Consider the following 24691-nt stretch of genomic DNA (forward strand, 5'->3'; position numbering starts at 1 on the left):
AGAGCCATTGTCAGAAAGTTAAGAAAACTGTCCAACACAGGTTATCAATTGTCTCATTCTCATGAATGAATTCATATGTTTAGTAATGTATAACCCTGAGAGGGAATAGGTTGACTATGGAGTCTAAAGCGATGGATTCCTGGGAACTTTAGGGGATTGAAATGGGGTGTTCCAGTGACCTGCTGTGGCATAACCACTATAACCTTAGTGATATAAATGAAGAACCATTTTATATGCTCCTGTGGGTCAGGAATTCAGACCAGAGCAGGGATACTTGTCTCAATCAGTTCCCTGATGCTTGGATCCTCATCTGGAAAGACTGGTGTGGCTGAAGGTAACTCAAATGTCTTAGAGATGAGGAATCATCTGGAGGTTTCTTCACTGAAACAACTGATACCTGAGCTGGGATGACTCAAAGGCTGCATTCGGCTGGGATTGTTGACTGGGAGTGCTTACACGTAGCCTCTCCGTGTGGCTTGGGCTTACTCAGAGCATGGTGGCCTCAATGCAGATCATCTTTTTACATGGTGGCTCAGGAATCCGAGAGTGAGTATTCCAGAGAACAGGGTAGACTCCATATGGCCTCTTCTGGCCTAGCATCACTTCTGCGGTACTCCATTTGTTGAAACAGACACAATCCAACCAGAGTCAAGAGCAAGGTATTGCTCAATACTTAGACCCCCACATCTCAATGAAGGGAGAACCTGCAATTTAAAAATGGTCAAAATGTGTATTGCCTCTTAGGATTTTCAGGATTCCTTCTGGACCAAGTTCACATCTCATACAGCTCTGTATAGTGCAAGGCTCTCTGCCAAATTTGAGGCCACCAGTAGTCAAGGGTTAAAGATCTGGTGGACTGTAGGGATTACATTGTGATACAAAGGACCTCTGTCCGCCAAAATGTATAGATGGCCATGACAGTTTAGCAGTCCTCTTCTGTATTCTATCCTTCTGTAGCTGGGAGTGCATGATTCGAGATCTTCCTCTGGCTCTGCTGGTCATAGATGATTACTGTCTTCTTGCTGACACACAAATCTGATCCTTTTGCTTCTTTACAATCCTTTAAGGATTCCCTATCATCTCCAAGATGAAGTCCAAGGTCATTAGCATCATATTAGCCCCTTCATAATCTGACCCTGACCACTGAAAACTCAGATGTTATGCTATCATTCAGAATATGAAAGGCAGTATTTATATAATTATTGAGTTCAAATACCAGCTCTGCTGGGACTCGTTAATTTTCTAGAGTACACGGGAGAAGCTTTCTTCCCTCAATTGAGGACAGTCCACAACAAAAATGGCCTAGTTTCCACTAGTTTCTCTGTTCATCCGGTTCACAAGGGCCTGGCCTGCCGATGGATTCGCATTCTGGATTTAGTGCCTTAAGGTAGGGATTCGTTGTTCATGTGAAATTAAAATGTAACTGGGCATTTGTATTTTTTTACTTGCCAATTCTGGCAACCCTACCTTAAGGCCAACCACAGCTTTCCCAGGTTCATGGACTACAGAGTAAGAACTGGTACAGATTGAGAAGAGGACTAAGTGTGTTTCCTTCTTTCTTTCTGACCAAACTATTTAACCATTTAACATTGAAATAGCAGGGTGAACTGGAAGAGCCACTTCCAATTCCTTTAGCTCTAAATGTCAGCACATTATCATCATTGTTTTCAGGTTTTACATTGCTACAGCGTGACTACTAGATTGACAGTGTCACCAATTACGGCCAGTAATTTCCTTGTTAAATTCCTAGAGCAGAAAGATGTTGCATAAAGTTCTTGAAATCACAGACTTGGAAAATTAAGTTACATAAGTAGCAGATATTCAGGCTGAGGACGGAAGGAAACAGATATTTTCATTTCTGTTTTACCACAGTCATATCACAGTTACCATTTAGCCCTTTTTCTCTCACCACTATTTGTAAATCCATAATAAGGCTAACCTTCCCAACAAATTCTTCTAAAGCAGTTCTTTTCCCTTTTTTTTTGTAAGTTTCATTTAGAAAAAGAAACATAGTAAAGTTCAAACAGGGCAAATGGTTACACAATGCAAGTCTCCCTTCCATCCTGATCCCTAGTTCCTGGGCCGAAGGTTCCTAACTTGGCTTAGGGACTGGAGTCTAAGGGAGGGTTTCCAGAGTAATGTGAATTCTCTGAATGCATGATTTTTAATGGACTGATAACTCTGCACCCAAACTTCTACCTGAGCCTGGAAAGGGTCCGTGCCTAAGAACCCCCCAAGCAGGATCGGCAGAAAGGACTGATGCGGCCGGTGACTCGGAAGGAGCTGCTTAAAAACCTGTCATAACTTGTCGCAGTGAAAAAAGCTCACCCCCATCCACCGAACTCCAGCGCCCTCGGAAAGTATGTTCCCCGAGGGCGGGATCACGGATCTTTTCTTCCCAAGTTTTTTGCCTGCCGCATTCCTTCCCTCCAGCGCGTCGGCGTATGCTGACGCCATGACGCCGCACACGTAGTCCCGCCCCTGCAGAGAGAGGCACTGGGACGGATCCCAGGGTGCTTGCAAACACGGAATGTGAGGCCTTGGCCCGGTTGCTCCCGGATCCCCGGCCCGCTCTGTACACGGGCCTGCGCCCGCTGCCGCCGCCCCCAGCTCGCCCGGAGGAGCCAGGGCAGCCGCGCCCTTCTGCTGTGTGCCCGCGTGGCCGCCGCCGCCCCTCGGAATCCTCCGGGGCCGCCGAGGAGTTCGCTACGGAGGGAGGCGGGGGCCTTCGGGAGGAGGAGGCGGAGGAGGCGGAGGAGGAGGGAAGGAAGATGGCGGCCGTGGAACTAGAGTGGATCCCAGAGACCCTCTATAACACCGCCATCTCCGCTGTCGTGGACAACTACATCCGCTCACGCCGAGACATCCGCTCCTTACCCGAGAACATTCAATTCGATGTTTACTATAAGGTACGGAACGTGGGCCAGCATTCTGCTCTCCTGCAGCAACCCCTGGGGCCGCACCCCCTTCCACGTCCGCGAACCCCCGCGTTTAACCCCTTACCCCTTGTAGCAGGGTCGTCTTCCGAGACATATGGGGCGGTGTCGGGGTGACCAGTATAGAAACACCCCATCTGGTAGCCTCTGTCTTGCAAGATCTTGGGCCTTGATGGATACGTCTTCCTAATGAGTCTTTTCCCCCTTTTGGTGTTCCCTCCTACATTGGGGCCCCTTTGGGGAGGCCTTTTGCGTGGACTTCCTCTATTGCGCCCTTGTCCCACTCAGTCCTTCCCTTCTAGCCTGTGTCTTCGGGATGTTTTCTGCCCTCCCTTCCCAATTAAGTGTCACCATCAGTTGGACTTTTCTTTGCTCTTTTCCCCTCCTTTCTAGTTTCTTTTCTCGCCGCCCTCCCCAAGTTTTTTTTCTTTTTTCTTCTGCTTTTTGTTCCTTAGCTTTACCTATTTCTGCCTAATTGGGAGGGAGTTGAGGAATTATTGGAAGTAGTCATCTGTCTTATTCGCATCTCTTTTAAAGCTTTGGTTTTTGTATATACTAGGGGTTGAATAGGGGTTTTTATTAACATGGGAGTGGTGATAAACTACTTGAAATGGGGAAAATCCTTAAAAAAAAAAAAACTTTAGAATTTAAAGTATGTTCATATATTTGCAAGTTGTAATCTTGCAGCATTCCTAAATCGCTCCCCCTCAGAAATCTGAACAAAAAGTTTCCAAGTCAGTCTCCAAGTAGTTTCAGGGGTAAGTGTCTTTAGACGTGGACAGTTTTGCAGTGTTTAGAGAGGGAGGAGAACTTTATGGACTGGGAGCCTCCCTTTTCCTCTCCCCCCACATTTGAATGTGAACAGTGGACTTATTATTCAGTCCTCTTTGCCTTGAATCGGCGTGGATAACGCCTCTTCTCCTGTAGCCACCCACGCAAAATTTGACTAGAAGTGTGATTTATTTTTTAGATCTAAACACTTCCTCTTGACGTGTGAGTTGGCTGGAACATTGTAAACTGATATTTAACAGATGTGTATGTTCTTATATATGTATGATGTTTTGTGGCAGTTGTTTCATCGGGAAGGTTGCCCACTTCTCCACCCCGAATATTTTTTCAGAAAGCAGCTGACTTGCTGCATTCTACTAAATCCAGCTGCTTTACACCAATTCTAACAATTAAATTTTTTTCCCCCTAGATATTTGGGGAATATTCATTTTGGTCATTTATGTTATTATTTGGGGAGAGGGGAAGTTAGAGAAAAATCTCCCTTTGTTCCAGATCCCTTTGATACATTGATTTACTTTTGTGCATATCTAAGGAAGTTTTGTATATTTAAGATTCATTCCTCCCAAGAAGGATGAGTTGGATTTCTTTCTCAACCTGGGAAACTGCAGCTTTTCGTGTATGCTAACTCTATCTTTTAATAAATCGTGTGTTATCTTTTACACTTTCTAGAGAAAATCATTGGAAATTTAATCAAAGTATATTTAGTGGTTGAATTCCCTCAAAGTACTTGGATATCTTCTAGTAACTTTTATTTCTAATTGAAGCTTTTCATTTATGGATTATTAATAGTGAGTATGAACAGATGGTGCTTTTGCCACATTTTCTGTTTCACATAGTCCACAAAGGTTTAATATGGTGTCTTTTTTGGTACACTTGTACTCCTTAATAGCTGTGTGCCTGTAGGGAATATGGCACTGTGCTAAGGTGAAGGGAGGTGTTTAACATGTGCCCGGAACTGTAAGTGCTTTTACACAGTTATTTTGTTTAAGCCTCACAATTAAACTGTAAAGTGGGGTATAACCCTGTTTTATAGGTGAGAAAGTTAAGTAATTTAGTCTAGGTCTCATACCTAGTATTTAGTTCCTGTGTACCTTGCTTTCTTGCTTAATGTTTACAGTTTCCACTTTTCTCCAATTTAGAGCCAAGGAGAAACTCACAGTCAGATCCCTCCCTCCAGCTGTCCCAACTTCCATCAATAGGCATAGTCATAGACGAAATAATAGTATTTGTGCAATCAAAAATTTCCCCATCCTGATTTACCATAGTCCAGTGTCACTATGTTAGTTTTTGTCAGTAGCTTCAGGTGAAGGCACACTCATAAAGCTTTAGGAAATGGGGTTATGGAATGAATGGGAGTTGAAGAAGTAGACAGGCTGACTACTCCCTAAAAAGGGAAGGGAGAGAGGTATTGATATTTAGAAAGGGTAAAATGTGAAAGTTGTTCTTTTTTAAGAATGGAAGATGTTAGAATATATTTATTGGCTGAATGGCAGAAACCAAAACGGAATGAGAGGTTGAATATACAAGTAAGGCAGGAAATAAATTATGGAGCAGAGTCCTTGAGTAGGAGTGTTAAATTAATGAGCCTTGCCCCTTCCTTCACCCTGCATAAATTAAGGTATTAGTCTTTTTAAAAAAAATTTATTTTAATTTATTTATTTTTGGCTGCATTGGGTCTTGGTTGCTGCGCACGGGCTTTCTCTAGTTGCGGCGAGCGGGGGCTACTCTTCGTTGCGGTGGCTTCTCTTGTTGCGGAGCATGGGCTGTAGGTGCGCGGGCTTCAGTAGTTGTGGCTCGCGGGCTCTAGAGCACAGGCTTAGTAGTTGTGATGCGTGGGCTTAGTTGCTCCACGGCATGTGGGACCTTCCCGGACCAGGACTCGAACCCGTGTCCCCTGCATTGGCAGGCGGATTCTTAACCACTGCGCTACCAGGGAAGTCCAAGGTATTAGTCTTACATTGGAGTTGAGGAAGGAATACTTCTTTCTCTAAGATCAGATGCAAAGAGTTAAAGACACAAAGTGTCTACATAACTAAGTTTGCAAAGAATGGTAGTTATGAATTAGGAGGTAAGATCATTTGCTGAGAATCAGGGATAGAAGTGGTGGCTTTTATGTAGAAAGGCTAAACAGAAGTTGGAAATGGCTACTAAGTTATATAGAAAGGGAGGCTCAGTAAAAATATGTTTAAAAAAATGATAGGAGATATAGATGGTTCCATAAAAGAGTATCCTACAGGATAATGTCTTTGAATCAGAATGGGTTTTCTCTACGGGTACTCAACAATTTGGGTATAGAAGTACATAAAGTGAATAGAAAGCATTGTAAAATTGTAGACAAACTGAAGGCAAATAGAGTGAAGGGCTGGGTTCTTCAAAGAGTGAAGTTTATTAACTTTTCTTTTTATTGTAACTGCTGAATGGTCTATTTTATCCTGTTCCAATTACAGAATTTTCCATAGAGTTTTAAGTTTTGACCCAGTGAAGTGTTTCCATAATGTGTTCTATTTATTGTTTTCAGTCTTAAACTTAATAATTTGGGATTTTAAAAAATTATTATTGTAAGTCTCATGCTGAAAACCATACAAATTAATGCCTGATTTAGTATTAGAGTTGAATTAATTTTTTCTTTTTCTGTGTTTATTTCCATTCTTAGTTATAAACAGCCTCAACTAATATTTTTTTTTGATTGGCTTGTAACAAATTGAAAAAAAATTCTTGCAACGTATTTGACAGCCAAAGAGTTAATATTCTTTTCACATAAAAAACTCTTAGGCTTAATAAATTGAGAGCAAAAACTTTAGGGGAGGCAGGGCGTAAAAAAACATAAATAGCCAGCCATACCATGTATCTGGATGAGAAGGTAATATGTTATAAATATGTCCACTCATGTCAGTTTAAGCTGTGAATTTATTACAACTTGAATCAGAATCTCAGAATTTTATTGGGTATAGGAAACTGATTAAATATATTTATATGGAGGAATTAATTACATGAGAATAAATGAGCCAAGGAAATTTTTAAGATGTACAGTATTTAGGATAGTCAAGTGTATTAGAAGGCTATATATTTTATTTTATTTTATTTTATTTATTTATTTTTGCGGTATGCGGGCCTCTCACTGCTGCGGCCTCTCCCGCTGCGGAGCAGAGGCTGCGGATGCGCAGGCTCAGCGGCCATGGCTCACGGGCCCAGCCGCTCCGCGGCATGTGGGATCCTCCCAGACCGGGGCACGAACCCACGTCCCCTGCATCTGCAGGCGGACTCTCCACCACTGCGCCACCAGGGAAGCCCAGAAGGCTATATATTTTAAAACAACATGGTATTGGCACAAGAACAGCAAAGAGGGAAATTGATTTATAGAACATAGTAGACAGAACATTACTAGAACATAGAAGACAGACTAGATAGAAACCAAAGCATATTTAAGAATATATTACATAATAAAGTTATAGGACAGTGCTGTATTTTAAATAAATGGGGAAAAATTGGTTATTTGGGGGGAATGTTAGACTTCTACTTCACACCTTATACCAAAATGAATTCCAGGTGAATTAAAGATTTAAATATGGCAAATGAAATCATAAAAGTATCAGAATAAAGTGTTGGGTATCTTAGAGTGGGAAATGACTGAAATTCTTTTTTAAAGAAATTATTGAGGTAATTTACAAATTTAAAAAATGTCAAACTTTATAAAAATGAGTAATGTAAAACGTGAAGTCCTGTTACTCATCTTGCCAACACTAATGCTGTCTTGGCATAGAGAAGGCTTTTCTAAGCCTGAAACCAAAACCCAGGAGGAAAAAAAGAAATTGATACTTTTGAGTACATTAAAAAATAGGGGGAAAATTGTAAGCACATTTTTTAAAAAGACTATGTAAATGGCAACATTTGTCACATGAAGAGTGAATTTCCTAATACAGAAAGATCTAATACTAATTAGTATGTAAAGGACAACCAACTTGTTTTCAGAAGACCTGAACAGCTAGCTCATACAAGAAGAAAACATCTAATACTAATCATAATAAATATCAAAAGATGCTCAGATGAAATGCAAATTAAAATGCAGTGTCAAGCCAAGTCAACCATGAAGAAGAAGGAAAATCTGGAGGGCTTACACCATCAAATATCAGGCTGTAACAAGATAAGATGGTTTTGGCACATGGGTAGACAAATAGGCCAATGGAGCAATACAGTCCAGAAACAGACTGACACATGTATACTGTCAGCTGGTTTATAATAAAAGTGACACAGCAGTACAATGGAGAAAGGAAAATCAAATAATGGTGTTGGTCAGTTAGATATCCATGTAGGGGGAGAAGGATCACGATCTTACCTTATATCATACACAGTTACCATTTTTGGGTGGATTGCTGATCTAAATGTGAAAAAACAGTTTTTTAGGAAAAAAAGTTTTCACTGTGTCAGCAAAGATTTATGAGATAGGATACAAATGAGCTAAATATAAAGATAACTTGAAAAATTGGACTACATTAAGATGAAGAATATCTATTCATAAAAAATACCATTAAAAGGGAAAAGCTGGGGCTTTCCTGGCAACGCAGTGGTTAAGAATCTGCCTGCTAGTGCAGGGTACACAGTTCGAGCCCTGGTCCAGGAAGATCCCACATGCTGCGGAGCAACTAAGCCCGTGCGCCACATCTACTGAGCCTGCGCGCCACACTGCTGAAGCTTGCGCACCTAGAGCCCATGCTCTGCAACAAGAGAAGCCACCACAACGAGAAGCCCACGCACTGCAGTGAAAAGTAACCCCCGCTCACTGCAACTAGAGAAAGCCCACGCGCAGCAACAAAGACCCAGTTCAGCCATAAATAGATAGATAGATAGATACCATTAAAAGGGAAAAGCCAGGGCTTCCCTGGTTGCGCAGTGGTTAAGAATCTGCCTGCCAATGCAGGGGACATGGGTTCGACCCCTGGTCCAGGAAGATCCCACATGCTGCGGAGCAGATAATCCCGTGCGCCACACCTACTGAGCCTGCGCGCCACAACTACTGAAGCCTGCGCACCTAGAGCCTGCGCTCCACAACAAGAGAAACCTCCGCAGTGAGAAGGCCGCGCACAGCAACAAAGAGTAGCCCCCGCTCACCGCAACTAAAGAAAGCCCGCACGCAGCAACGAAGACCCAACACAGCCAAAGATAAAAATAAATAAATAAATTTATTTTTGAAAAAGGGAAAAGCCATGCCACAGAGTAGAAGATATTTGTAGCACATATATCTGACAAAGGAATCATCCTGCATCTAAAGAACTAGAAATTAAGAAAATAAGAACCCATTTTTTTTAATGGAGAAATAACTTCAATAGATATCCAAAAGGGGACATTCCAAGGACCTGTCAAACATTTGGAAAAATGCTCAACCTCATTTTGTCTTCAGGGAAATCGCTGTCCTCCTGTACTTTCCTCAGAATGAGTAAATGAAAAAGAAAAAAGTGTTGGTAAGGATATGGAGCAATCAGAACTCTCATATACTGTTAGTGGGAATGTAAATTGATAAACCATTTTGGAAAACTAGCATCATCTACTAAAACTGAACATATATATACCCTATAATTCCATCTCAAGATATATACACTTAAGAACGTTCAGGGAGTCCCCTGGTGGTCTAGTGATTAGGATTTGGTGCTTTCACTGCCATGGCCCAGGTTCAATCCTTGGTTGGGGAACTGAGATTCCACAAGCTGTGCAGTGTGACCAAAAAAAAAAAAAAAGGTCATAGCAATACTATTCATGATAACCAGAAAGTGGAGACTATCCCAATGTCTATCAGTAGGAGAATTAATAAATAAATTGTGGAGTAGTCGTATAGTAGAATATTTTGCAATGAAAATGAATGAATTGCAACTGTTAGAAACCATATGGATGAATCTCACAAATGGTATTGAGTGAAAGAAATCAGTCATAGGAGTATGTATCAGAGGCTCCCAAACTCTCTCCCCTCATAGCACCCTTAGGCCAAAAGAAATACCTAACAGTTCTGTTCATTAAGTAGATATAAACAATTAATAATACTTACGTCCTAACAACTTAAGAGCCATTAAAAGAATAGTGCACAAAAATTGAAAGAACAAAGAGTAGTGTACTTCATTCTTAAATAACCACAATTACTTATTACTGGGTTGTGTGTGTTTGTCGGCACTGTACAACTTCTCACATCTTGGAATCGGATTGGTCACCACCATTCCATTTTCTGTTCCATAATGATTTTTGCACATTACTTTTATTATAGCAACCACTGAAAATGCTGCTTCACAAAGATAAGATGTTGTTGAAAGGAATATAGCAATCTAGTATTTGGCATGGTTTAATACAGATGTGGAATATTGTTTCTTTCAAACTTCAAATATCTTGCAATGCCCCAGGGAACCTTGGTGCAGTTTGGAAAATGTGGATATGTAGTGTGATTCCATTTGTTTAAAGTTCAAAAACAGGCAAAATTAATCATAAGTATTGTAAGTCAGGAGCAGTTATCCTTGGAGGATAGTGACTATGCAGAGGCACAAAGGGAGATGTCTGGGATTCTGATAATATTCTATTTTATGATCTGTATGTTGGTTATGGGTGTGTTCACTTTGTGAAAATTTATTGAGCTTTACATTTTATTCTTTCATTTTCTTTTTAAAATTATATACATATATATATATGTATATATATATATACACACATATATATAGTTTTTTTTTTTCGGTACGCAGGCGTCTCACTGTTGTGGCCTCCCCCGTTGCGGAGCACAGGCTCCGGACGCGCAGGCTCAGCGGCCATGGCTCACGGGCCCAGCCGCTCCGCGGCACATGGGATCCTCCCGGACTGGGGAACCTGTATCCCCTGCATCAGCATGCGGACTCTCAACCACTGCGCCACCAGGGAAGCCCCATATATTTTTTAATTAATTATTTTTAGCTGCATTGGGTCTTCGTTGCTGCACGTGGGCTTTCTCTAGATGCCGCGAGCGGGGGCTACTCTTTGTTGCGCTATGTGGGCTTCTCATTGCGGTGGTTTCTCTTGTTGTGGAACACGGGCTCTAGGTGTGTGGGCTTCATTAGTTGTGGCACGTGGGCTCAGTAGTTGTGGCTCACGGGCTCTAGAGCACAGGCTCTGTAGCTGTGGTGCACGGGCTTAGTTGCTCCGTGCCATGTGGGATCTTCCCGGACCAGGGCTCTAACCTGTGTCCCCTGCATTGGCAGGCGGATTCTAAACCACTGCTCCACCAGAGAAGTCCTAAATTATATATATTTTTTATTGAAGTATAGTTGCTGTACAATATTATACAAATTACAGGTGTACAATATAGTGATTCACAATTTTTAAAGGTTATACTCCATTTATAGTTCATATAAAATATTGGTGATATTCCCTGTGTTGTACAATATATCCTTGTAGCTTATTTTGTACATAATAGTTTGTACCTCTTAGAGCTTTATATTTTAAATATGAATTGTGCACTCATCTATGTGTATGTTATACTTCAATAAAAAGGTTTAAAAATTAACATTCATCTTCACTTACTAGATTGTCATGGTTTAATCATTCAAATAACTCATACCCTTTAATCCACAATACCATTAAATTTTTTTTTTTTCCTACAGGAATGCTTGTTGACTGTGCAGAAAATTCTATTTGGGAATATTAAGTACAGTATTGTTTATGATGGCAAAAATTGGAAACAACTACATGCTAATCAATCAGGAATGGAATATCATACTGCAGTTAGAAAGAATGAGGATGCTGGGACTTCCCTGGTGGTCTAGTGGTTAAGACTCCGTGCTTCCACTGCAGGGGGCACGGGTTTGATTCCTGGTTGGGGAACTAAGATCCCACATCCCACGTAGCGTGGCCAGAAAAAAAAAAAAAAGAAAGAATGAGGATGCTGTGTATACTGAAGTAGAGAGCACATGGGGAGAATAAAAAGCTTGTTACAAAGTAGTGTGAATAATATAATCCTGTTGTTTTTAAATGGAGGAATATATGTGTACATTTGTATATGTGTTGAAAAAAATTAGAGGAACACAAAATTTCATACTGTTTATTCAAGGGATAGGATTATAGTCATTTTTAACTTTGTACATATATTCTCTCTTAAATAAATTATATCCATTTATTGATGTTACTATTGGCTTATTGTAATATTCTAAGTAGAATAAATTCCTCAAATTATCAATTTTATCATGCTCGCTATATTACCTTTAAAAAGTTTTAAAATTAAAATAATTTAAAATGTTTCCTTAGCTTCCAAGACATTTGAGAGTAGGAAAAGAGAATCCACTCAAACATCCTTTGACAGAGTTCTTTAAAGAAACTTGGATCAACAAAATTATTTCCTAAAGTATCTTCCAAATATTCGAAAATCCAGGAGCATTATTAATATTTTAATTTAGTAGGCTGTGTTTTACACTTAATATTGATAAAGATCTCTATTTTTAAAAAAGATAACAAGCAAAGTACTTATTATGTTATGTTGTTCTTGTTTATTTTCTTTTTTTTATACTGCTTGGATTTTTATGACTGTATTATTTTGATATATAAAAGAAGTAAAATTGAATTTTTAAGAATAAAATATCTGGGACATGAAGTTGTACTAAGAGGGGAATAGCCTAAAAATTGATATTCTAAAATATTAGCGTGACCAAGAAATAAGTTGAGGGACTTCCCTGGTGGCTCAGTGGTTAAGAATCCTCCTGCCAATGCAGGGGACACGGGTTTGAACCCTGGTCCAGGAAGATTCCCCATGCCACGGAGCAACTAAGCCCTTGCGCCACAACTACTGAGCCTGCGCTCTAGAGCCCGCGAGCCACAACTACTGAAGCCCGCGCTCCTAGAGCCTGTGCTCCGCAACAAGAGAAGCCACCGCAGTGAGAAGCCCGCACATCGCAATGAAGAGTAGCCCCTGCTTGCTGCAACTAGAGAAAGCCCACATGCAGCAATGAAGACCCAACGCAGCCAAAAATAAATAAATAAAATTAATAAATTTATTTTTTTAAAAGTCTTAAAAAAAAAGAAATAAGTTGAGGTGATTGGTTTAAAAGAAAAGTAAATAATTCAACTAACTAAGTAGTTAATTCACTAGCTAGCCAGATCAGCAAGTGTGAGAGAAAGCTCACATTCTCAAAATTAGGAATGAGAAAGTAAAAACAACCATAGATACAGTGGAAAGCGGAAAAATAGCTTTTTAAGTTATAGAATAGCTTCTTTAGATGTACAGTAGCTTATGTAATTCTGTGCTAATCAGTCTGCAAACCTTACTGAAATTTTGTTTCTAGGAAGATACAAATGATCCAAGAGAGAAGTTGATAGACTAAAAACTGTAAAAGAATTGAGAAATTATACTTTTCTCTTTGTTCACATGCCTCCTCCCTCAGCAGACAAAACTCGCACCAATTTTAGATACTTTCTTGAGTATATTCAAATAACATTTGATATTACTGGTATTTAAGTGATTTTCAGACTTATTTCTGGAGCTGTATGCTACATATTCAACATTCTTGAAGGGCTAACCAATACAGTTAGAATAAGAAAAATCCAGCAAAATCAAGTGAAAAACTACAATAAGATAATTCAGTAGGAGGATGATTACACATTTATAATTAAAAATTTGATAATTTTTTTATATGCAATATAGGAAAGAATATGTTTTACTCGTTAAAAGAAAACATGCCATGGAGTAAATCCAAAAAGAGGGGTACAGAAATCTGAAGGTCTTCAATAAGTGTAGAAGAAGCATATTTTCTTCTTAGATTGGAAGATTCAGAGTTTTAAAGATATGATTTCTCTCTAACTCTTGTGTCTTGGAACCAAGTTTAATAACTTAAAAATGTGTAATGAAAAAAAAAGTTTTTAACATCCATAATGGAGAATTAAAATTTATGAAACATACTGAAAACTCCTGCAAATCACTAAGAAAAAGAGGACCAAAAAGAAACGTGTTGTCATGTTGACAGTGATTTTCTCTAGATGGTAAAATTGAATGAATGTTATTTTTTATAAATTCTTTTCTATATTTTCTAATTTAAAAATGTATATGCAGTTCTGGGATCAAAGGGAAAAATGTTTTAAAGTTGGCTATCTAGAATACAGAATGAGTTTTTTTTGTTTGTTTTTTACAATTAAAAAAAAATTGCAGTATAGTTGATTTACAGTGTTTCAGTTGTAGAGAATGAGTTTTCTTATAGAGGCAGAATGTTTTGTTATAACCATACTATCTTCTTTCTAGTGCTTCATGGATACACTCCTAATTTTCACCAAGATTGGTAGTGAAGGTTTAAGAAGAGAAGTTGAGAAACTTCTTACCCAAATGTAGAGATCACTGATACATATTGAGTTTTATGTGGCTGGTTATCACTGTTGGTTAGATTGTACATCCAACTAGTTTTTTGTTTTGACCTTCCATTTGTACCATGGTAGCATCTTCTACCATTAACACAATCATGGTATCTTGAAAATTATGCCATTGACCCATCACGCGAGAGACAGAGTTAGAGAATCTGTGTATTAGACATAAGTTCATTCTTGTAATGATTGAGGAAAAAACTCAATTTCTCTTTTAATGGATGGCAAATCTAGTATCTTTATATGTGGACAGTGTATTTAAACGTTAGGAAAGGGTTACCTTCCCATTTGAGAGTTAACTGTTTCTTGTGCTTTAAATAATGTGAACATTTCCACTTAACCTTTTGCTTACTTAACCAATAAGCAAAGCACCTTGCCCTGGAAGATACAAAAATCATGTTGGTCAGTTGTATTTTTTTTTAAAGTATGACATAGAACCAATGAGTGGAACAGCTGAGCAATTAAAATGTTATAAGAAGCAAGAAATTAAAATATTTGGTTTACCTCCAGAAGAAAGCATTTATTGGGTTGGCTTAAAGGTTCCTTTGGTTTTTAGGTAAAAATAAAAGACACATTTTTCATTTTCATCAAAAACTTTATTAAACAACATATTCACCATTTTGTTCCACTACCTTCTGCCATTTTTCAGGCAGCTTCATAATTCCTTCTTCCCAAAACATTTTATCTTTTTGTGTAAAGAACTGTTCCAGGTGCTTTTTACAGTCTTCCAGGGAATTGAAATTTTTTTCATTAAAAAAATTTTGTAAAGACTGAAATAAATGGAAATCTGGAGGTGCAATGTCTGGTAAATACAGTGGAAGAATCAGAACTTCCCAGCCAAGCTGTAACAGTTTTTACCTGGTCATCAGAGACATGCAGTCTTGCGTTATCCTGATGGAAGATTATGTGTTTTTTGTTGACTAATTCCGAACGCTTTTCATTGAGTGCTGCTTTCAGTTATTCTAACTGGGAGCAGTACTTTTTGGAATTAATTGTTTGGTTTTCCGGAAGGAGCTCATAATAGAGGACTCGCTTCCAATCCCATCATATACACAACATCACCTTCTTTGGATGAAGACCGGGCTTTAGTGTGGTTGGTGGTGGTTCATTTCGCTTGCCCGACGATCTCTTCTGTTCCACGTTATTGTACAGTATCCACATTTCATCACCCATCAAAATTTGTTTTAAAAACTGAACATTTTCGTTACATCTAAATAGAGAATTGCATGTGGAAATATGGTCAGGAAGCTTTTTTCGCTTAACTTAACGTGAAACCCAAACATCAAAGCGATTAACATAACCAGGCTGGTGCAAATGATTTTCAACGCTTGATTTGGATATTTTGAGTATGTCGGCTATCTCCCGCATGGTATAATGTTGATTGTCCTCAATTAATGTCTCGATTTGATTGCTTTCAACTTCAACTGGTCTCCCCGACCGTTGAGCATCATCCAGCGAGAAATCTCCAGTACAGAACATCGCAAACCACTTTTGACACGTTCCATCAGTCACAGCACCTTCTTCATACACTGCATAAATCTTTTTTTGTGTTTCAGTTGCGTTTTTACCTTTCTTGAAATGATAAAGCATAATATGCTGAAAATGTTGCTTTTTTCTTCCATCTTCAATATTAAAATGGCTACACAAAAATTACCCAATTTTGATAAGTTTTTTTTTAATGCTCGCTGATATGACAGCTGTCACAATACTATCTAACAAAATTGTTTCGAATGAAGTTAAAGAAAACTAAGTGCTATTAGAGCCATTTTACAGGAAAAAACGAATGAACTTTTTTGCCAACCCAATGCTTTTTAATTAAGTGTGTGTTATATTAAAATACTTCTGTGGTACTTTAATCCAAGAATGTGTAATCTGACAACACGTTAAGATTGTAATCAAACAACAGATAAAGGACATTACATGTAATTTACAGTGTAATATGAGAGCAAAGTAAAGGAATATCAAGTTATATGCCAAAGTTAATTTTTTCGGAGCTACATTTCAAGTGAATTTTGAGATTAGAGAACAATAATAAATGTATCTTATGTGTGTTAAACAAAACAAAATATTACTTTATTTTTATTTATTTTCTTTTGGTTGCGTTGGGTCTTCATTGCTGGGCACGAGCTTTCTCTCGTTGCAGCAGGCAGGGACTACTCTTTGTTGCAGTGAGTGCTCTCGTTACAGTGGCTTCTTCTGTTGCGGAGCACGGGCTCTAGAGCACAGGCTCAGTAGTTGTGGCACATGGCTTTAATTGCTCTGTGGCATGTGGGATCTTCCCAGACCAGGGCTCGAACCCGTGTCCCCTGCATTGGCAAGCAGATTCTTAACTACTGCGCCACCAGGGAAGTCACTAGACCATAGTTTTGAACTTGATTTCTTTTATATCTTTTTCTAAACCTTTCTGAGTTGTTTTTTGTTTGTTTGTTTGTTTTTGTTTTTTTGCGGTACGTGGGCCTGTCACTGTTGTGGCCTCTCCCGCTGCGGAGCACAGGCTCCAGACACAGAGGCTCAGTGGCCATGGCTCACGGGCCCAGCCGCTCCGCGGCACATGGGATCCTCCCGGACTGGGGCACAAACCAGCGTCCCTCGCATTGGCAGGCGGACTCAACCACTGCGCCACCAGGGAAGCCCCTGAGTTTTTGTTTTTGGGAATAAGCCTAGATTATTTTGGGTTGGTTTTGTTTTTTGTTTTTTTTCTTTTCCATTATTATTTATCATGGGATATTGAATATAGTTCTCTGTGCTATACAGTAGGACGTTGTTGTTTGTCCATCCTATTATATATATAATAGTTTACATCTGCTAATCCCAAACTCCCAGTCCTTCCCTCTGCCCTCCCCCTCCCCCTCGGCAACCACAAATCTGTTCTCTATGTCTGAGAGTCTGTTTCTGTTTTGTAGATAGGTTCATTTGTGCCATATTTTATATTCAACATGTAAGTGATATCCTATGGTATTTGTCTTTCTGACTGACTTCACTTAGTATGATAATCTCTAGTTCCATCCATGTTGCTGCAGATGGCATTATTTCATTCTTTTTTATGGCTGAGTAGTATTCCATTGTGTATATATACCTCATCTTCTTTATCCATTCATCTTTTGATGCACATTTAGGAGGTTTCCATGTTTTTAGCCTAAATTATTTTGTATGCTAATTTGATATTAACACTAAACTGTTCACTCAGCCTGGTAATTTTGGATTGGCTGCAGAGCAGCCACGTCAATTCAAAATCCCTTGGGGTAAGGCAGGCTTTCATCCCTATCTTTAGCTCCCAGAGAGTTCTCCGGTTTGGGGGATGTCTTGTATTGCCATTGCAATAGCTGCCTTCAGTTTTCTGTAAAAATTTTACTTTAGGGGACTTCCCTGGTGGTGCAGTGGTTAAGAATCCGCCTGCCAATGCAGGGGACGTGGGTTCGAGCCATGGTCCGGGAAGATCCCATGTACCGCGGAGCAACTAACTCCATGCACCACAACTACTGAGCCTGCACTCTAGAGCCCGCAAGCCACAACTACTGAAGCCTGCACGCCTAGAGCCCGTGCTCTGCAACAAAGAGAAGCCACCGTAATGAGAAGCCTGCACACTGTGATGGCGAGTGGCCCCCACTCGCCGCAACTAGAGAAAGCCCGCGCGCAGCAACGAAGACCCAACGCAGCCAACAGCAAATAAATAAGTGTGCTGTTGGCTGCGTTGGGTCTTCGTTGCTGCGTGCGGGCTTTCTCTAGTTGCGGCGAGTGGGGGCCACTGTTCGTCGTGGTGCGCAGACCTCTCACTGTCGTGGCCTGCCTTGTTGCGGAGCACAGGCTCCAGACGCGTAGGTTCAGTAGTTGTGGCTCATGGGCCTAGTTGCTCTGCGGCATGTGGGATCTTCCCAGATCAGGGCTCGAACCCGTGTCCCCTGCATTGGCAGGCGGATTCTCAACCACTGCGCCACCAGGGAAGCCCCAAATAAATATTTTTTAAAGAAAGAAAATTTTTCTTTAGTCTCTGAAAGTCCTTGCTTCTAAAATATCACCAGGAGTTTCACCCATTTATGTATTAAAGATATTAAAACTTGCACAAATGTGTTACTAATATTTTACTTACTTTTATTGTATGTTTAATTTTTATTTACAGTATTTTATTTTATTATTTATTTATTTTAAAAATTTATTTATTTGTTTCTTTTATTTTTGATTGTGTTGGGTCTTCATTGCTGCGCGCAGTCTTTCTCTAGTTGTGGTGAGCAGGGGTTACTCTTTGTTGCGGTGCACGGGCTTCTCATTGCAGTGGCTTCTCTTGTTGCAGAGCACAGGCTCTAGGCACACAGGCTTCAGTAGTTGTGGCACGTGGGCTCAGTAGTTGTGGCTTGCAGGCTCCGAGTGCAGGCTCAGTAGTTGTGGCACATGGGCTTACTTGCTCCGCGGCATGTGGGATCTTCCCAGGCCAGGGCTCGAACCCGTGTCCCTTGCATTGGCAGGCAGATTGTTAACCACTGCACCACGAGGGAAGCCCTATTTACAGTATTTTATATTCATGGACATTTTTGGTGTTTATCACGTCACATATCTCTTCCTTTATGATTTTTGCCTGTGGTATATAATGCTTAGAAAGGCAGTGTTACCAGGTAGCTTTTAACACTGCCATGATTTAATTGTTTAATATTTAAAACTTCGATAAATCTGGAATTTATTTTTGTTCTATTTTATCAGGAGGTACCTTACTTTGTTTTCCCATTTTTATGCACTCTTTATTAACTAATTTTTTGTTTCTTTCAGTGATTTTTAAAATGCTTCCTTTATCATATGTTAATTTTTTTATGTATACTAAAATCTGCTTTTGAACTTTGCGTTTTGTTCCATTGATTAGTCTACATGCCTGTACAGTATTGTTGATGTTTTTACATAATATTTTTATTGTCTGTTTCATATCTTTTGGGAGATAATTTACCTACTTATAAAATAAACTTGTTTTTTCTTATTTTCCTTAAGGTACCAGTAGCTAAAAGAAGTTGCTAGTCCTTTGATAGCCTCATTACCCAGTGGGTGCAAAATTTATTTATTAAAAAAATTTTTTGTATTGGAGCATAATTGCTTTACAATGTTGTGTTAGTTTTTGCTGTACAATAATGTGAATCAGCTATATGTATACATATATCCCCTCCCTCTTGAACCTCCCTCCCACCCCAATGCCCCCCACCCTGTCCCACCCCTTAGGTCATCACAGAGCACCGAGCTGAGCTCCCTGTGCTGTACAGTAGCTTCCCACGGGCTATTTTATAGATTGTAGTGAATATATGTTGGTGCTACTCTCTGTTTGTCCCACCCTCCCCTTCCCCTCCCCCGGGTCCACAAGCCCATTCTCTACATCTGAATCTCTTTTCCTGCTCAGAATTTAATATTAAAACACATGTAATAATGAACTAAAATAAGTCAAATTTTAAAAATTTGGTATAAGAATCATTACCAAAGAACCTAGAGCCTCAGTTTTCTTTCTTCTAAGCTCTACTCCATAAGATGTGTGACTCTATGAAGGGATTAATCTTCTATTATTTCTTCTTTTTTTTTGCCTGTGCTTTGTGGCATGAGGGATCTTAGTTCCCTGACCAGGGATCCAACCTATGCCCCCTGCATTGGGAGCATGGAGTCTTAACCACTGGACTGCCAGGGAAGTCCCTCTTCTATTATTTCTATAAAAATGTTTTAAATTGCCCATTTTATACTCTTTCTTACTTCCTGATATAAAACCGTCTAAAAGCATTGTACTGTAAGTTATTAGGAACATGGATGTAAGGATAGACTGCTTGGAGCCAGATTGTTGCCTTGCCGCTTTTTTTTTTTTTTTTTGAGGGTACGTGGGCCTCTCACTGTTGTGGCCTCTCCCGTTGCGGAGCACAGGCTCCGGACGCGCAGGCTCAGCGGCCATGGCTCACAGGCCTAGCTGCTCCGCGGCACGTGGGATCCTCCCGGACCAGGGCACGAACCCGTGTCCCCTGCATCGGCAGGCGGACTCTCAACCACTGCGCCACCAGGGAAGCCCCTTTTTTTTTTTAATTGAAGTATAGTTGATGTACAATGTTGTGCCAATCTCTGCTGTACAGTAAAGTGACTCAGTTATACACATAGAGACATTCTTTTTTAATATTCTTTTCCATTATGATTTATTACAGGATATTGAATATCATTCCTTGTGCTATACAGTAGGACCTTGTTGTTTATCCATTCTCTATGTAATAGTTTGCCTCTACCAAACACAAACTCCCAGTCCATCCCTCTCCTTCCCCCGTCCTCCTTGGCAACCACAAGTCTGTTCTCTATATCTATGAATCTGTTTCTGTTTTGTAGATAGGTTCATTTGTGCCATATTTTAGATTCCACCTATAAGTGATACCATATGGTATTTGTCTTTCTCTTTCTGACTTCCTTCACTTAGTGTGATAATCTCTAGTTGCATCCATGTTGCTGCAAATGCCTTGCCACTTCTTAATTATGTGATTTAGACCAGGTTATTTAACTTTATATGTCTCAGTTTCCTCATCTGTGGAAGGACAGAGTGAGTTGCTTATGAAAAGCACTTAGAACAGTGCCTGGCACATACATATAAGATCTCTGTAAGGATTTAATGCTCTTTTTCTTCTGGATTGGTATTCAAAAATCCCATTCATAAAATTTAGAAATTTTCATTTTGGGGGATAAGCCTAGTAAGGATTTTTTTTTTTTGAATTATAGTTGCTGTACAGGAAAGGATGATTTGAAACAGTTAAGTCACTACTCTCTCCCCAGAATTTAAATGCGGACCCCTTTTTAGCTAGAAAAATTAAACAGCTGAGAGGAAAAAAAAAAGCTTGTGTTTGTTAATAGGCATACTTATACTTAAAATTGTAACTAAGGTTACTACTTTCCTAAATTTTAGTTTCAAATCCATTTGTTAGGAAATTTTCAGTATTAAAGGGATACTATGAGTTGTAGAACATATAAAGTTTAGTTTAATTGTCTTTATTTGACTAGTAAGTGTAGGCAAAAAAAGTTGTACAACTTTCCATTTCTTCTATCTTACAAAAGAAATTCTAAGCCTTAAGTTTGCTAATGATGAGTTACTTTGATAAGAAACTAAGGTTTTTTGGTCCTGTACTGTTTTTGGAGTATGTGTGTGTATATTTTGATAAGTGCATTTGTTTTTCTCCCTCAAATCAGAAATGTATCACATTGTTAAGCCCCCAAATAGGATGTGATTATAAATTCTCAGCTTTATTTTCCCTGAGTTATTCTTCATTGGTTAACTGTGAAGGTATATGTGATGGAAGGGAATTTTATCATATACATTCCCAGAAGCTTTTTTTTTTTTTTTTTTTGGCCACACTGTGTGGCTTGCGGGATCCTAGTTCCCTGACCAGGGATTGAACCTGTGCCCCTTGCAGTGGGAGCGTGGAGTCCCAGCTACTGGACTGCCAGGGAAGTCCCTGTTTTTCTAACCTCAGAAAACATAATCATCTCCAAAAATAGCAAATCTTCCCTTATGAAAGTTTATGGTTAAGATGAATATCCAATCACTGTTTGAAGATAACATTTCTGCCTCCCCTTCCTGAGCACGTGGCACTCCCTGTCCCCTCTCCCTTCCAGCAGTCATTATTGATTTGTATTCCTGTATCTACCTAATCTGACCTGGCCTCCATTATGAATAGTGATTTATGCCCAAGAGTTTGCTAAATGAGTTTGTAGTATGTTTTCCCTGTGCAAAGTTAACTGGCCCATTTGGCAGATGAATTCAGGATCATGTCCTCTTTCTGAAACCCATGTTTTTGTCAAATGAACTAAGTGTTAAGTGCTTACTAATGTAAAATGAGTTGATATAATAAAATTCCTGCCTTCTAAGGCACTGTATTTATATAGCTATATAAATTCAGTAACATTTGGTGAAGTTGAGGCAGGGGAAAGAGGGGCAGTAGTATTTTTTTTTTAACTGTGTACATGTATTTTTTGGGATAAACATTTAACACATTTATTAAAATACTATTTTAAATGGAAGTTTTAAAAAATCAGATCTTGAGTTGCAGTGTCAGGGACAGTGCTTCCGCACACGGCCCGGCCCGCTGAGCTGAGGTGTCAGCGCAGCCATTTCTCACTAGGCACTCTGATCCAAAGTGCCGGGTGTGAGGCCTCTGCATGAAGCACCCTGTGAACAAGTGAAACTAGACAAAGCACAAAGGAAAAGAAAAAAAAAAAGCAAGCTCTGCAAATCCTCTGAAAAAAATGCCTCTGCACCTCTAGCTCTTGCGGAGATTGGTGTCTTCAGTGGAGTCTCCTATTTCAGGGGGACCTTCAAGATGGCAGAGGAGTGGGATGTAGAGATCACCTTCCTCCCCACAAATACATCAAAAATACATCTACATGTGGACCAACTACAGAACACATACTGAACACTGGCAGAAGACCTCAGACGTCCCCAAAGGCAAGAAAATCCCCACGTACCTTGCAGTGTGGCTGACAGGGTCTTGGTGCTCCGGCCTGGTGTCAGGCCTGCGCCTCCAAGGTGGGAGAGCCGAGTTCAGAACATTGGACCACCGGAGACCTCCCCGCCCCACGTAATAGCAATCGGCGAGAGCTCTCCCAGAGATCTCCATCTCAACACTAAGACCCAGGTCGACCCAACAGCCAGCAAGCTCCAGTGCTGGACACCCCATGCCAAACAAACAGGAACACAACCCCACCCATTAGCAGAGAGGCTGCCTAAAATCATACTAAGTTCACAGATACCCCAAAACACACGGCCAGACGCGGCCCTGCCCACCAGAACACAGGCACCAGTCCCCTCCACCAGAAAGCCTACACAAGCCACTGAACCAATCTCACCCACTGGGGGCAGACATCAAAAACAACAGGAACTACAAACCTGCAGCCCATGAAAAGGAGACCCCAAACAAAGTAAGTTAAACAAAATGAGAACACAGAGAAATATGCAGCAGATGAAGGAGAAAGGTAAAAACCCCCCAGACCAAATGAAGAAGAAATAGGCAGTCTACCTGAAAAAGAATTCAGAGTAATGAGAGTAAAGATGATCTAAAATCTTGGAAATAGAATAGAGAAAATACAAGAAACGTTTAACAAGGACTTAGAAGAACTAAAGAACAAACAAACAGTGATGAACAGCACAATAAATAAATTAAAAATACTCTAGAAGGAGTCAATAGCAGAATAACTGAGGCAGAACGGATAAGTGACCTGGAAGATAAAATAGTGGAACTAACTACCGCAGAGCAGAATAAAGAAAAAAGAATGAAAAGAATTGAGGACAGTCTCAGAGACCTCTGGGACAATATTAAATGCACCAACATTCGAATTATAGGTGTCTCAGAAGAAGAAGAGAAGAAGAAAGGGTCTGAGAAAATATTTGAAGAGATTATAGTTGAAAACTTCCCTAACAAGGGAAAGGAAATAATCAAGTACAGGAAGTGCAGAGAGTCCCATACAGGATAAATCCAAGGAGAAACATGCCAAGACACATATTAATCAAACTATCAAAAATTATATACAAAGAAAAAAATATTAAAAGCAGCAAGGGAAAAGCAACAAATAACATACAAGGGAGTCCCCATAAGGTTAACAGCTGATCTTTCAGCAGAAACTCTGCAAGCCAGAAGGGAGTGGCAGGACATATTTAAAGTAATGAAAGGGGGCTTCCCTGGTGGCACAGTGGTAACGAATCTGCCTACCAGTGCAGTGGACACAGATTCAGTCCCTGGTCCCGGAAGATCCCACGTGCCACAGAGCAGATAAGCCTTGTGCTAAAACTACTCAGCCTGTGCTCTAGAGCCTGCGAGCCACAACTACTGAGCCTGCGAGCCACAACTACTGAGCCTGCATGCCACAACTACTGAAGCCCACATGCCTAGAGTCCGTGCTCCGCAACAAGAGAAGCCACTGCAATGAGAACCCTATGCACCACAACGAAGAATAGCCCCTGCTCGCCACACTATAGAAAGCCTGTGCACAACAATGAAGACCCAGGGGCTTCCCTGGTGGCGCAGTGGTTGAGAATCCGCCTGCCAATGCAGGGGACACGGGTTTGAGCCCTGGTCCAGGAAGATCCCACATGCCATGGAGCAACTAAGCCTGTGAACCACAACTACTGAGCCTGTGCTCTAGAGCCTGCGAGCCACAACTACTGAGCCCACGTGCGACAACTGCTGTAGCCCGTGCACCTAGAGCCTGTGCTCTGCAACAAGAGAAGCCACTGCAATGAAAAGCCCGTGCACTGCAAAGAAGAGTAGCCCCCTTGCGCAGCAACGAAGACCCAACACAGCCAAAAATAAAAAAGCAAATATATAAATTTATTTAAAACATAAAAAAACAGTGAAGACCCAAACATGGCCAAAAATAAATAAGGAAATATCAAAAAAAAAAAAAAAAAAAAAAAAAAAAAACCTACAACAAAGATTACTCTACCCAGCAAGGACCTCATTCAGATTTGACAGAGAAATTAAAACCTTTACAGACAAGCAAAAGTTAAGAGAATTCAACACCACCAAACAAGCTTAACAATAAGTGCTAAAGGAACTTCTCTAGGCAGGAAACACAAGAGAAGGAAAAGATCTGCAATAACAAACCTAAAACAATTAAGAAAATGGTGATAGGAACATACATACTGA

At 40.1% G+C, this 24691-nt stretch overlaps 1 protein-coding gene across 2 annotated transcripts in view; it reads left to right on the forward strand.

The window, feature by feature from the left end:
* Positions 1-2459: 2459 nt before the first annotated feature.
* The window catches only part of APPBP2 (amyloid beta precursor protein binding protein 2), a 70938-nt gene continuing 48706 nt past the window's right edge, over positions 2460-24691 (forward strand). The window contains exon 1 of one of the 2 annotated variants that reach the window (XM_067714916.1): positions 2460-2909. In XM_067714916.1, the coding sequence (XP_067571017.1) occupies positions 2896-2909 (14 nt within the window). In that variant the 5' untranslated portion in view covers positions 2460-2895. The remainder of the gene's footprint in view (positions 2910-24691) is intronic. The other variant, XM_067714915.1, reaches the window with a different exon arrangement.

Source organism: Pseudorca crassidens, chromosome 19, assembly GCF_039906515.1.
Source record: "Pseudorca crassidens isolate mPseCra1 chromosome 19, mPseCra1.hap1, whole genome shotgun sequence".
In the NCBI taxonomy this organism is placed as follows: domain Eukaryota; kingdom Metazoa; phylum Chordata; class Mammalia; order Artiodactyla; family Delphinidae; genus Pseudorca; species Pseudorca crassidens.